The 15,281-nt window shown below is 41.2% G+C and overlaps 2 protein-coding genes across 2 annotated transcripts in view; one reads left to right on the forward strand and one right to left on the reverse strand.

Moving 5' to 3' along the window:
- The window catches only part of LOC5572377 (ethanolamine kinase), a 46,757-nt gene extending 36,890 nt beyond the window's left edge, over positions 1 to 9,867 (forward strand). Inside the window, exon 5 of the mRNA XM_001660284.2 lies at positions 9,405 to 9,867. Within this exon, the coding sequence (XP_001660334.1) occupies positions 9,405 to 9,477 (73 nt within the window). The 3' untranslated portion in view covers positions 9,478 to 9,867. The remainder of the gene's footprint in view (positions 1 to 9,404) is intronic.
- On the reverse strand, positions 9,867 to 12,290 carry LOC5572378 (lipoamide acyltransferase component of branched-chain alpha-keto acid dehydrogenase complex, mitochondrial). Its single transcript, XM_001660283.2, has 4 exons — positions 12,084 to 12,290; positions 10,876 to 11,565; positions 10,416 to 10,811; positions 9,867 to 10,359 (listed from the first exon to the last, which is right to left on the reverse strand). Exons 1-4 carry the CDS (start codon positions 12,150 to 12,152, stop codon positions 10,120 to 10,122), a joined length of 1,395 nt encoding a protein of 464 aa, XP_001660333.1. The 5' UTR covers positions 12,153 to 12,290; the 3' UTR covers positions 9,867 to 10,119.
- Between the last annotated feature and the right edge of the window lie 2,991 nt (positions 12,291 to 15,281).

A 15,281-nucleotide genomic window follows, 5' to 3' on the forward strand; every position in this document is an offset into this window, starting at 1 on the left:
GCAGACTTGGGGTTTGAAGGTAATTCAAAAATAAACGGCGATCGGATTATTCACGAATGAATAACATGATAGAGGGATAATTTTGAAATACAGTGATACCTCCATGAGTCGATGTTCCATGACTCGATATCGACTCATGGAACCATACTAAAAACAAAATTTCATGGTTACTATGATGGTCCCTAGAAGCAGCTTTCCAAAGGATTGTTGTTCCATGACTCGATATTTCCATGAGTCGATAGTCCCTTCAATATCGACTCATGGAGGTTTCACTGTATTTTAAAGGAAGAAACGGGCACAACCGTACCAACTGTTCCATTTAGGGAGATAGGCAAAACCGGTGGGAGTGGCGTTGCTAGGAAAGTTAATGCGCGCTCCATTGTTGTTTGTAATCCTTCCCTGGGATGGGACACAGGTATTTCTTCCGTATGTCCTGGCTCTAGAGCCTAGGCTCGCTCTCTGAAACGATAAGAAAACTAATTCTGACCTCCCTCATATTTTATAGCAATCTATGACGTGATGTAATAATAATACAATGGAAACATAAAATGACACGGAACAATCTCACCAATTTCAGTCAGCTTTAGTGTCAACTGATCTCTTCACTCAAAAGACTACTCGTTTCCGTAATTATCCTTAACTCGCTCCTGTGTTTCGTGTCCAATTTTATTCTGGTTGAATATTACACATATTTAGCAGCATTTTACTTTTATCCATGCGTCATGGTTGTTTGGAACGCGTTTAACACACATTTTCAATCGTAGTAGGCCTTTGATTTTTGAAAACGAAGCAACGTTTTCTTTTTACTCGTGGAATGTCACTTTTGTTAACACTAAACGCTGATATTCATTTTTTTCGAATTTCGAGAACTCATAACAGATTGGAGAAGATTTTTCAAATTCCTCGTTCCACACATGTTACAACAATTTCCTTCAAACAGCACAGAACGATTCACGGTCTCTTCAATTAACTCTGCGATTAACAAATGCAATGCACACCACGGTTGTCTCAACATTTAGGATCCGTTTTGCTCTATCCATTTAAATTTGTGTCGATCACTACTTTATCAAATATTAAAATTTCTGGACTGGAAAGTTTAGGAACCATCAGCCGAATTTCACCAAACCGCAGATAAGTAACACGAGACAAAAACACACGGGTTAGAAATTTTCATGTCCTATCCAGCTTTTTACGCTAGCTTGCCATAAACTTTGAATTACCCCTTTTTGACGTTCCTTGTCTACACTATAATGTTTTTATGGTTAAATCTAAGCAAGCTTTGCGTTGCTGAAAAATTTTCATGTTTATGCAAACGAACGTCAAAAAAATCCCTCATTCAGGTAACAAAAATCTGAAAGTTTTATTCCGAATTTTCTGCGTATAATACAGTTTAATACTATTTTTTGCCATTTTAGATTTATGATAAGCAGCCATGGACTGGTGCCTGTTAATTCTCGATAGGTTATTTTGAGAACTAAACAACGTGAATGAATGTTACGAACTTTACAACGAATTTAGTTTGTTTGGCAGTGCTCCAGTGATCAAATACTAATATTTTTTTTTTTTATTTTTCTGCAAGGCGTACCTTGGACGACCTTTGAATGAATTTATGGAGTTCGGAGCTATTCTCGTTTATAGAACAGACCTTCAACCCTACCTTCCCCGGCAGTTACTGAGCCTTTTTTGAATACAAAGGAATGAAACATTTTTTTTAACACCCAAGTGATCCAATAGGTAGATAGACTGTACCCCACATTTGGTTTACACGGCGAGTCACCTCACTCGGGTCTGGAATAGTCACCTCGCTATACGAGACCGAGTTTCTCATCCCACTCGCAGAATAAACCCAAAAGTAACAGCATGTGTGAATGACATAGACCTGGACGGAGATCTATATTAGAACATCTCAGACCACTTTGAAAATATCCATGTAACTTTTAATGTATCTCCTCTTCCGTGAAGTTTCCGGAAGGTTATCAAAAATATAACGGCCGAGGTTGGATTATGTTTGTTGATTGTGTTAATCAGAGTATAGAGCCAATAACGATGCACAAAATGCTGTCCTCTCGAATTTCTTTATCTTAAATAATTAGGTCAGGAACGCTTTTCTCGTGTCGATGCCTAAAATAAATAGAAAGAAGTTCGTAAAAACTAGGTGAGTTTTGTAATATAAAAACACAGCTGCAAAACAAACCCAGTGAAAATATTTGACATTGCAATCAACAATCGAAGAGCATGGTCTACTAAGACCTAACTATAAAATCGGTTGCCAACAAATGTCATAGTCAAATCACCCCCTACAGTTTTATAGCTAGCGTAAAAAGCTGGATTTCGGAGCAGCACCACCAGCATTTTCGTTTTTTTCTCCTATTAAAAGTTATAATCACCGCGATAACGAGAAAAGCTCGACCTATGCTCAAATATTTCAGAAGAAGACACTTTTTTTTTCGAAAACTGCACCAGCCGTTTCACTAGCCGAGTTTAATTATTTTCGGAGATGATAAAAACGTGACAGATCAATTTTAAAAACACCCGTTCGCGCGCGCAGCTTACTGCGATCTTCAAAAATTTGACGCTTGGGCTTAGAAGACAAACTGTTATGTTAAGTTATGTTTATTGAATTAGAAAAATCATTATGTTTTTTGCAATTTCTCATCGTAATAGGCTGTTTTTCATCACGCCAATCTGTCATGAAACGGCCTACTTTCCTGCACTGAAGTATGCAGTGCGGGAATAGTCATTACCTAACCGAAACCAGTGCTGTAATAATTCATTACGCAACGCTTTCTCATTACGCAATTGTTTTGAGTTGCGTAAAAATCCATAACACAACATTTTTTCAGAAATTGTAAACTAATGGTGAATGCATTCCGATATAATTTTGTAATATATGGAAAACCGGGTTTAAAGACTTTCGGTATTAACTGGCAAAGACGTGTGTTTCAGTTCGCAGTAAAATAACAACTGTTTATTCTTCTGATAATTTCCTCACAAGACCCTACTTTACACTCAGTGTACTCAGCTTAAGGCTGAGAACCCTTCCAGCGGGTTCAGCGGTTTTACCGCATGGCTCATGCCATTACAGCTCCTTCCCCCTAAAGTAGAAACATGCTACAGTCTTATAAACGCATAATCAAATTCATTTTCAACCTTACTTGATATTTTACAACTTTCAGAATGCAAGATCAAATTCACAAATTGAAATTTAATGCTCAAAATGTCAACAAACGATTTTTAAAAATTAATGCTCAAGCAATCGAAAACTGAATGAACTCAGTAATAAACAAAATCTTGTAATCTTCGCTTCTTGTTCTTTCTCTTACTATGCCTATTCACTGTAGCACTTGAAGTGGGTCGAACATCCTCAGGGAAAGCTTCGATAGCCTGCTGATTAGAGGCCGTTGCAGGGTCCAACGATTTAACATTCTGATAGGATTGCCGATCCAACCGGAAAAACTCCTCGAATAAAAAGGAGTCGGCAGCGAAGCCGTAAAAGTCTGAATCGGAATCCTCAGTCAAGTCTTCCTCATCTCTTTTTCGTTTGTTGCTGTTGCGTGACTCAATGTTGTTGCTTGGCTCTGTTGAGGGCTGTGTCGGACTCTCTCCATTCAAAACAAAACGACGGGCATGTGGGCGACGAGAGTCTTGAGGGATCTTTAGCTGGCGTTTATGCGCCGAAACGATCCGGCCGCTCAGTGAAATCTGTAAAACGTTGGGAGAGATGTGCATTAGATATTTTGCAGGCAGCCATTGTCTAATGTCAGTTTTGTTTGGGTTTTTGTAAAATACTAAATCTCCATTACGCAAGTTAGTTAACAGGTCATGAGTTTTGTCAGTTTTAGAAGAACATGCACGCTGGTCACCATTATCTGGTTCTGTCAAATTGTACTTAAAACTGTGCGTCGGGTTAATTAAATCCAACGTTGTTTTTGGTCTGTAGGAGAGAAGGCGTTCAGAGGGAAAGGCATTGTCAGAAGCTAAGCAAATGTTCCTGTAATTCATAAGAAAATATGTAATTTGTTCTTCCATATCCAATTTCCTGGTTTCTGGGTCGAGCAGGAACTTTTTCAGGACATCCTTAACTAAGCGCACCATTCGCTCTGCCTGGCCGCTGCTTTCCGGATGATAAGCTGGACTTTTCATGACAACTACACCCTGTCCCTTAAAAAAGTTGACAAAGTGCTCAGAATTAAACGGCGGACCTCCGTCCGTGACTAGCACGTCCGGTAAACCAAACCTATAAAAAACGCTGAGGAAAACTTTGATCACCTTTTTACTGTCAGTTCCGGTTTTCATCTGCTCAACCTCGACCCATTTGGTGTAGCTATCTACAATCACCAAGAACACCTTTTTCTCAAAAAAGAAAAAATCAGCATGTATGCGGCTGAAAGGTTAGACAAAGCAGTAGTTTCCTGGCATACTCGACAAGATCGGACAAACTGCTCAATATCTCCATTCATTCCGAACCAATACACGGTCCGTCTGGCGAGTTGCTTAATCTTATGCATCCCGGAATGATTTCTATGAAGCAACTTCAAAACCTCTCTCTTCATGCAATCCGGAATCACGACTCTATCTTTGAAGAGCAAGCAGCCGTCCACTATTTCAAGGCCCTGGAGATGCGAGTAAACGTCCTGGAATTGATTCTCCAAGCGGTTCGGCCAACCTTTCCGTAAATACTCCATAATCTTCAAAAGAAACTCATCTTTTTCCGTTTCAGTGGCTATCGCCTTATAGTTTAACGGAAAGTCTCCAGTAAAGTTTAGGCTTTTGATGTAATCTCGGTCTAGCTCCTTAGGAACTTCCTGAGAAATAGGAAATCGGGAACAAAAGTCCGCGTTTCCCATTTTTGCTGACGGTCTGTAGACTATATCATAGTCATAGATTGAAAGATCTATTACATAGCGCTGAAGTCGTGTGACTGAAAGAGAATTCCTTCCTTCTTTTCCAAAGATTCCAATCAGTGGCTTGTGGTCGGTGAAGATTGTAAAACTCTTCCCATACAGGAATTTGTGAAACTTTTTCACCGTACTAACGACAGCCAGCGCCTCCAGATGAAGAATGGGGTACTTTTTCTGTGCGTCATTTAGAGAAAATGAAGTGAAAGAGATAGGTTTCTCTTCTCCATCAACTACGTGGGCAATTACTCCCCCAAGGCCATAATTACAAGCGTCTGTTACCACAACCACAGGTTTGTCAGGGTCAAAGTACTCTAGAGGGTTTGGTTTCAATAAAAACTGTTTGCATTGATTAAAAACCAAGTCACAATCAGCATTCCAATCGAACCGAACGTTCTTTTTCAAAAGTCCATAAAGAACTCTAATCCGGGTGGACAAATTTGGAATGAATTTCGAATAATAGGTAATTAAACCTAAAAAAGCCTTAAGTTCAGTAACATTTTGCGGAGCGCGAGCTTCGCGAATAGTCTGTACTTTATCTGGGCATGGAAGAAGACCTGCATCGGTCAAAACATGACCAAGGTAGGGCAAATTATCAACAAAAAACTTGCATATTTTAAAGTTCACTTTTATATTGACCCTAGCAAGCCTCTCTAGGACCAAAAAAAGTTTCTTTCTGCAGTCATCAAAATCCTTATCGGCAATAAGAACGTCGTCCAAATAACAGAATACATTTTCTAACCCTTTCAACACCTGATCCATCACTTTCTGGAATATTGCGGCACTCGACGATGCGCCTTGCGGCAACCGGTTATAAACGTAGAGGCCTTTAATGGTATTGATAACCATGAACTTTTTGGATCAAAAGCTGGGAATATGCTCCAGCAAGATCCAAAGAGCAGAAAACTTTAGAGCCAGAAAGTGCAGCAAACAAATCTTGTGGTAATGGTAGTGGGTATTTATTAGGGATTATTAATTTATTGATTGAGACTTTACAGTCTATCACAAGTCTTATTCCTTTATCTTTTTTGATCACCACTACCACCGGCGAAGCTCGACAACCTTATCTCTCAACCTTAAAGGTACCTCGTACGCCTTCTTAAAAACAGGGGTATCATCTTTGAGTATCAAATCGCCCTCAAAACCAACGATCGGATTCAATAGTTTCTTGTCAATAAGTTCTGGGAACTTACTTTTAATTTCTTCGACTGCTTCGTCCCTCGCATCAACATCCGTCATGGCATTCACGCGTCGATTTGGCACCACCGGTCGAGAAAAGGTGTCTCTCCATCCACTGTAGAAGATATCAAACCAGCTGCGACCCATTAGCGGCACAAAGTCCTTGTCTCCCTGCAGCACAATCAGATAAAGCTCCTCCGTGATACCGTTAAGCCGTACCGAGACCCTCGCTTTCCCCAGAATACTGAGTCTGTTACCATCGATAACGTATAGTCTCTGGCGACTATTCTCGATGGAACATTTCTTGAAATTTCGCAAGAAAAGAGCCTCGGATATCACGCTTTCAGCGGATCCACAGTCGATCTCCATAGTCAACCGCGTTTTCTGAACTAATGCCTCGACATAACATGGTTCATTAACTTTACTTCTGGCATTTATCATCATGCATGGTAAATCTTCATCTTCGGAATCGGAAGCCAAATCCTTCTTCAACCGTTTAAAAAGCCCCGAAGATTGGGAAGGCAGAGGTTTAGGAGAACCAATAAATTTAACAAAAGGTTTACTCTTCCTAGGAGTCTTTTTTGGACTCTTCCTCTTCAATCTAAAGCAGAATTTTTTAGTGTGTCCTGTTTTGTGACAAAAGGAACACGTAAAAACTTTGTCCGGATCATGAATCTCATTTCTCCTACTACCGCTCCTGCTTCGATTATAAAAAGAACGGTTTCTGTCGAAACTCCTACTCCTGCTACGGAAGGATTGCCTGGAAGGACTACGATCCAAACGCCTATCCAACCTGGCTACAACACTGACCCTCTTATCATCATCGCGGTTCACGAAACGAGTTCTGTCAGTAGACAGTTCTTGATTAACGATCAATTTTTCCGCCTTGGCTGCAGTTAGATCGTCCTCGTCAAACAACCGCTTCTGTAACTGCCGATCATAAGTGCCTATTACAAGTGCATCACGGATGGCACGATCCTTAAAATCCCCGAAGCCACATAATTCAGCTAATTGCTTTACGGAGAGCACGAAATCTTCAGATTTCTCATGCTGTCCCTGTCTACGGGTCCAAAATTTGTACGTATGAATCACGTCGTTATCTTTTTTATCGTACCTCTTCTTAAGCACGTCAGTAATCTGCTTATACGTCAAATCTCTAACATTCTGACCCGGAATTTAAAGCTTCACTTGGTTATAAACCTCGGTGCCACAAACGGCCAAAAAGGAAATTTTATATTTATCAGCTGAGTAGTTATTGTGCTCAAATAAAAACTCAAGCTGCTCTAAATACTGGGAAAATGGGATCGTACCTGGCACATAGGGCTCAGTAGTCGTAGTCAAAGACATCCTTACAGACAAAAAGCAAAGAAAATCACAAAAATGCAGCACTAATTAGTTTCCCCGAAATGTCTTCGTCGATCAAAAATCACTTTAGCATTCACAGAAAAAATGAACTATACTAAAAACAAACAAAATCACATACCTGCTATGGCCGCAATGCAAAAACGGCAAAACACTGCAATAAAAACGGCCCGAAAACAACAGCCCAGCAACAACAGCAAACTCTTCAATGGCACACGGGTCAAAAGCCAAACAGCAACAGCAGCAACTTCACAAAGGCTCGGGTCAAAAGCCAACAGCAACAACAGCTCCTCAAAATGATTCCTCCAATACGCCAATGGTAGGTCATCAACCGGCCAAGAGGTCGATGAACTCTTCCTGCACCTCACGTCCACCAGAAAGTGCACCAACAGCAGCAATCACAGGGTCAATGTCCAGCAGCAACAACAAAAAATATGCAGTTTTGATGCAGTTTTCTCGCACCGACTTCACTCGCACACAAATCAGAAAACAATCTGACGTTTTTCGGCTTTTTCCTCTTCGTTGACTGACAGTCAATTTTACCGCCGCACTGCCACAGTTGACCAGTACACTGATTGCAAACGGCGTTCTTTTATTGTGCTGTGGATGAAAAGAAAATGGTCTTAGGAATTTCACAAAGGAAAGAGAGCTGATAATGGAGGACAATAAAAAGCCTCTTATTTCAATTGCTTATTGAAATAATGGTACTTATAACAAAAGTACGCTTCTTCCGTTGAAAATAAAAAATGGATAGCGGCAATTTCACGATTAAAAGCGAAATTTCACGCCACGCTAAACCACAACACTGTAAGAAAAATCACTTCACTGAAACCTATACCGGCACTAAAAACTGCGAGATTTTAAGAACTTCTTTTGCACGCAATAAGAATTGACGAATAATAGAAAAGAAAACCTTTTGGTTTTCACGGTTTTAGATTTTTCACCAAAATCCAACTTACGCCGAAAAATCCACGCCAAAAGCACAAGCGCCAGCGGTCGTGAAATGCACGGAGTGTCGGAAAACAAAATTCACCTCGTCGCCACTGTAATATGTGGAAAACCAGGTTTAAAGACTTTCGGTATTAACTGGCAAAGACGTGTGTTTCAGTTCGCAGTAAAATAACAACTGTTTATTTTTCTGATAATTTCCTCACAAGACCCTACTTTACTCCAGCGGGTTCAGCGGTTTAACCGCATGGCTCATGCCATTACAAATTTCTGATACCCTCAAGTGGTCTTCAACGAAATTACAAAAAATGTTGTACGTAACTCGTTGCAGAACTCGATTTTTACAGCACTCGTCGTAATTATCCTACTCGGCAAGCCTCGTAGGATAAATTTACGACTCGTGCTGTAAAAATCATCATTCTGCAACTTGTTCCGTAAACTACTATTGTAACACCTAGAACTTTTTTGTAAATACGTTTCTAATGAAAAGTATTGTATTTCTGTATTCTTTCACTATTTTATGGAGTTGTCCAATTCTAGAATAAAGGTCACCTATGCGATTATTGGTTTTACACGGCCTATGTATTCAAATAGTAGACATAAAGCTTATAGAACATCATTGGAGATGCTTCAACAATTAAAAGTGTGTAGAGCGTCTGTCACAATTAACATGACAGGTCTATAAATTTATAGCATAGCCCTCTCCTACGGAAATCCGCTTCGAAATGGACCATTTAGAAGTCTGGCCATCATTTGGATCCATAATGATGATGTAATAACGCCCAAATAATATTCTTGAAATTATACAAATGGGTTCCGAATTTGGCAACTGAAAATTTCAAAAACGGAATCCCACTGTACTACAATTGATCAAAGTTGGGTACCAAGTTTAGAACCAAGAAACTAAATGTAGTACTTGAAGTTGTACCCATTCAGAGACTGACCTTTATATCTTTATATTGTCTTTGAGTACCTCAAACAGAATTATAAATTCTAACCTTCCTTCTCATTTTCCAGATTCGGTGAGACCCGCTACCGCGAGTATCTTCGACGTCGCGACGAGTTCCTTTCGCTGACATATCAAAACTGAACCTCGAACACCTGACCATAGAGAGCAGCAATCAAATTTTCAAACATTGGGAATGAATGGGAGCTCAAAGCTCCTCCTCCGGCAATCAAGGGTAACCAGAACCAGCTCAGCTTAGCATGTTTTTTTTTGTTTGTACTAGGAAAAATCTCGAACACTGCACTGCGATATCCATTCCACTTTGCTTTTACCGCTGGACCGTACAACTCATCACACCTGTTGACCGAACTGAGAAGAAAAAGAGTGCTCACCCGGACGTAGGCCAAAGTAATTTTTGTGTGTTTGTAGCGTTTATATTTTAGGGCGGGATTTTTACCCTCAGAATGTACAACTATTGTTCGTTTTTTTAAGGTTATGATATTGTAATAAATTAAATAAAGTTGTCAAATCGATCGGGCGTTTGTTTCAATCAATATATTTCTAACAATATATACACAGACCTGGTCTTAGAAAACGTTTCACGTTCCGCGTATGGCTTCTAATTGGTTAAAATAAGAGATGCAATCATTGCACGCGCGTTTCTACTGAGTGAGACAAAATAAATGCAATCTGGTAGCGTTTTGAATCGTTCGAGAGGAATCACCATTATCCTAGTGTATGTAAATGCATTCGTTTCCTTTCCATATGGGTTTCCCTTGGCTAGGCCTACTGCGCCGTCAGCAGGAACAGGTTGGGATTCTCCAGCTGACGTTTCCATGCGTTCGAGAAGGAGGCCATGGTTACGCCATCTATGATCCGATGATCGGCCGACCAGCTTACGTTGATGATGTGCGCCGGGACCACATTGCCGGAGGCGTCGAAGCGTGGGAGGACCTTCGTTTGCCCGATGGCTCCGATTGCCACCTGAGGGGCCATGATGCAGGGGTGGGTGTAGGTGCCTCCGATCTGGGAATGAAGGTCTGTTAGGGTTTGGTTAGAAGAGGAGAAGTTAGTTGACTCACGATTCCAATGTTAGACAAGGAGAAGGTTCCATTGACGAAGTCGTCTGGAGTGAGAGTTCCCTTAGCGCCGCGTTCCTGAAGCGCGTTCAGCTCAGCCGCGATCTGGAGGATCGATTTGCTGTCGACGTTTTTGACATTTGGAACCACCAGTCCTTGAGGGGTGTGCATGGCAATGCTAATGTTGTGGTAGGACTTGTAGACGACGCTTTCGTTGGGCTCATCGAACGAACTGTTGACGATCGGGAACTCTTTGAGAGCGTTGGAAGCAGCCTTGACGAAGAACGGCATATAGGTTAGTTTGACGCCGCGAGCCAGAGCTTCGGCTTTGAGAGCTTCGCGGACTTTCACCAGCTGAGAAACGTCAATTTCATCGCTGTAGGCGAAGTGAGGAATTTTCTGAATAAGAAGACGTGAGGTTAATTCTAAGACAACGATCATGTAAATTGAAAAGTGATCTTACCAGTGATTCAGACATCGATTTGTACATGGCCTTGGCAACGCCCTTCAATGGCACAACAGTTTCCATAGACTTTGGACACGGTGCAGCTGTGGTGGGTTTGGCTTGGGCCAAAGTAGGATGAGGTTTGACGGTTCCCTGTGGAATGATGTTCAAGAACTCCAGAACATCACCCTTAAGGACGCGTCCATTTTTGCCGGATGGCTTCACCTCGCGTAGATCCACTTTGTTTTCCATAGCGATTCTCCGAACAGCAGGCGTTGCCAGCACCTTCCCACTTGAGATCACAGATGCTGCTGTCGCTGCGGCAGCTGCGCCACCAGCGGCCACAGCCTGTACCTTAACTTCTTCTTCATCGGAGCTGCTCTCTCCGCTGCTGCTGCTGCTATCCTCGCCCTCTTCATCTTCGACATCGAAATCCAGCAAAGGCTTACCAACCAACGCGATCTCATCTACCATCTTGTGCAGCTTGAGGATCTTTCCATCGTACCGACTGGTGATCGTGACCGACGCCTTGTCACTCTGGACTTCACACAGGTTGTCAAACTGCTCAACGACATCGCCCTCCTTGACGAACCACTCCTTGACCGTTACCTCGCGGATTCCTTCCCCGATATCCGACAGGTTGAACGAAACGGTCTTGTCCAGTTGGGCACTGGTGTGGAATTGCGTCACCGCGAGTGCCCTGTTGGTCTGAAATACGATTGAAGATTCTCGATCAATGATCAGTTCAAGTTCAGTAGGCTGAAAAACATTTCCATCCCACTGTTGCCCATGACAACAATCTAAGCGAACGGCTTGCTTTGATGCAAAAAACCCGCAATGCTTATCGCGAGTAAATACGTTGGATCTATTCCATACGCAAATGTGGCGGAGATTACGCTGTATACGATCGATACACCAAACTTTTGTTCTTAGCAACAACAAATCGGCCTTGTTTTGGCCTTTTCCTTCGATTCTTTCTTCCTTGAGCCGGTTGTGGCCTCATATGAACAAAAAATAACGTCAAATTTATTTTCGTCACCACTACAACACACCTCCAGCCTGTCGCGACGACTACGTAGGTATTTTGCGCGAGCCGTGCATAACTGATAACTCGCCGTCCAACAAATACAGGCGGCGCTGCCAGGTCAATCGACTCTCGCAAACGTAATTATATAAGCGACTGATTTTCCAAAAACCCTCGAAATTCCCGCAAATCCCTCACTCACAATCCGTTTTCCATTGGTGAGAAATCGACGCACTAGGACAGAACCGTGTCGTTGGATCAAGCCGGCCATCTGCGTTCTAGGGGGATGATGTTGATTCGGCACTTCTAGTGGGTAACACGCAACGCAACTGTGAGCTGATGATACTTCAAGTGTCCAACGAAGTTCTTCCGCCTGCAAGGTATCGCCGAGAACTGAAGCCTGTCAGAGTGAACGCACAGCGACAATGTGGTTGGGTCCAAGTAGGCAGCGCTAGATCATGTCGGTGTGTGAGTGTGGTCGAAGTGTGCGGAAACGCGATCGTCTAGGGATGCTTCGATCCAGGAGAGAAACATGATCAAGTTCAACTTGATGTAATGGATATGCTAATTAATAATTTCCCAAAAAATATTTTCTTCAAAGCTTTATGAACTATTTTAACAAATTTGAACATCCCACCAACATTCCAGGGAGTAGTGACTTGACATCCTCACTCAAGTCTCTGAATCGCACGCAAACAATCATCCCGCCGCAAATCTCTCTCTCTCGTCCCAGGTGATGTTGACCGCCGAAAGACAACACGTCGAGAACGAAGTTAGTGATAGCGAATAACCTCTTTGCAATCAGCATTGTGGTCTGTTTTGATGATGCTTCCCAGTATTTGCCCCCTCGCGGCTGCGCTATCTGCCGAAATCAGTATCGCCGCTCAAATGGGTAAGCAGGACGTGTTTTCAAAACAAGTAGGCGGTGATTTGGTGCTGCGTTGTCATAGATGCTGTTGAACTCGATTTATGCTGATTGATTGCTTGCACCTCAGTTTAAGAATAGGTTAACTAGGGCAATAAGCGTGTTTAAAATTACTGTAATTAAAGCTCTCTGGATGCGTATCGATAAACTGTTCATCGTGCATGTCAATCAACGAAGGTATTCAGAACCAGTATATTGCATACAAAAACTTGTATGCTGCATTGCAAAGAAGTTTGAGCTAGAGCTAAATCTTGAAGCCGTTTCATAGTGCTTTCTAGTATGAAAAGTGGTACGATAAGCTTTTGCAGCAATGCATCACTAAAAGCTTTTTGAAACTTTCAAAGCAGTGCATAGTGGGACGAAATGGGTCGGAGCTCGCAATTTTGAAGAACATCTATCTATACATACGTTGTATAGACATAGGTTAATATAGGCAAATACGTTAAAAAAAGGATTCCCCAAAAAGCACACATGTTATAATTAGGGCAGATTAACAATTATATGACCGGATCATTTTATAAGGTAGGTTTTAATCCATCAAAGATGCCTTCTTGTAATAAAAAACCTCAACAAATCGATTTACAGTCAAACTTCCATGAGTCGATGTTTTATGACTTGATATCGACTCATGGAATTATCAGAATTACAATATTGTATATATTGTATACAAATTTTCTACAATCAAAATTTCATGGTTACTATGATGGCCCCTTAAACAGCTTTTCAAGTTATATTGGTTCCAATACTCGATATATTTATGAGACGATGGTCCTTTCAGTATCGACTCATGGAGGTTTGACTGCATTTTCATTTACCGGGAATCACATAAACATGACATTAGAATAAATTTTCCCTACTTCAAGGTTATTGTTTAGCTTTTCTTTACTAGCTGTTGACCAGACAGAGCTCGTTGCAATTCGGGACTACGAAGCTGCTGATGTTTTCTTCAGTTTTCTGTGAGAAAAACAAGGAGAGATATATATTTTCCTTTTTTTTTCACGCACATGATGACAGTTCCTTACGAGGTTTTCCATAAGTGCGAGTGCTTTGTAAATCTCTTTTTGTTTCGTAGTCACGAATTCAACTCAACCATCCGGGTAGGCCTATGTCAAAACGACCAATAACAAGTGGTCTTTTTTTTTACAGGCGATTGGTTTCTTGCACTTTGACCTGGCAAGTCTTGTCCTAAGACAAGACGTGTCAGGTCACAGTACAAAAATGAAACCAATTGCCTGTCAAAAAAGACCTCTTCTCATTGGTCGTTTTGTCAAAGGCCTACTTTCGCGTCGTTGAGTTGGATTGCACTTTGTTGCTATTTCGGCCGTGTTGCTAGTAATAAATTAGAGCTCTCATCAAAAGTTTGGAAATTTTTCATAATTTTTTTGTCTCAAATCTTATTATATTCGATGTTTAATTATCACGTATGTTCTAACAATACTAAAATAGAAAAAAATACTGAATTGAGAGCAAAATAATGGAAATTGTGTCAATTTTCCCTGAAAATATTGCATGTTTTGAATATGAACCTGAATTTCAAAAATAAAAAATGGAATCCTTTATTACACTGAATAAATAAAGCGTGCAAGAAACATCAAATTATGAGCCTTCATATCTGAATTTGTTCACAAGATTTTCATAAAAAGAATACTAGTCTTCTTCTTCTTTCTGGCGTTACGTCCCCACTGGGACAGAGCCTGTTTCTCAGCTTAGTGTTCTTATGAGCACTTCCACAGTTATTAACTGAGAGCTTACTTTGCCAATGACCATTTTTGCATGCGTATATCGTGTGGCAGGTGCGAAGATACTCTATGCCCTGGGAAGTCGAGAAAATTTCCAACCCGAAAAGATCCTCGACCGGTGGGATTCAAACCCACGACCCTCAGCTTGGTCTTGCTGAATAGCTGCGCGTTTACCGCTACGGCTATCTGGGCCCCCCTAGTCGCACTGGCTTTTGTATCGTCAAAATTATCGTTTGAAAAATAACGGGGCAGTCTCAGTTGAGCTGCCATGTCCTAAATTCAAACGAATACTTGGATAACCTAAGATAGGCGTTGAATTAAGAACACAAGTAATGTAAAAAGAGGTTTGAGCGCACTGGGGTCACAAATAGGGGAGACTTGATTCTAAATATTTGCAAACTTGACTTAATCCGTAAATATTGCAGTTTCTGATAATTACAGTGATTCATTATATTTGGATCCCGCGCCCGTACGTGGTGGCCGAACTCGCATATCGCGAACTTGAATGCGAGAAAACAAATTACAATGATTAATTCTGACGACGAATTAAAACACGTTGTTAGCGGTAAAACAAACAATAACAACATTGGCGTAGGAACAGGGGGGGCCAGGGGGGCCAGGCCCCCCCCAGAGGCATCCAGGCCCCCTCCAGAATTTTGGATGATAATATATATATATATATATATATATATATATATATATATATATATATATATATATATATATATATATATAT

This window comes from Aedes aegypti, chromosome 1 (assembly GCF_002204515.2).
Source record: "Aedes aegypti strain LVP_AGWG chromosome 1, AaegL5.0 Primary Assembly, whole genome shotgun sequence".
NCBI lineage: Eukaryota > Metazoa > Arthropoda > Insecta > Diptera > Culicidae > Aedes > Aedes aegypti.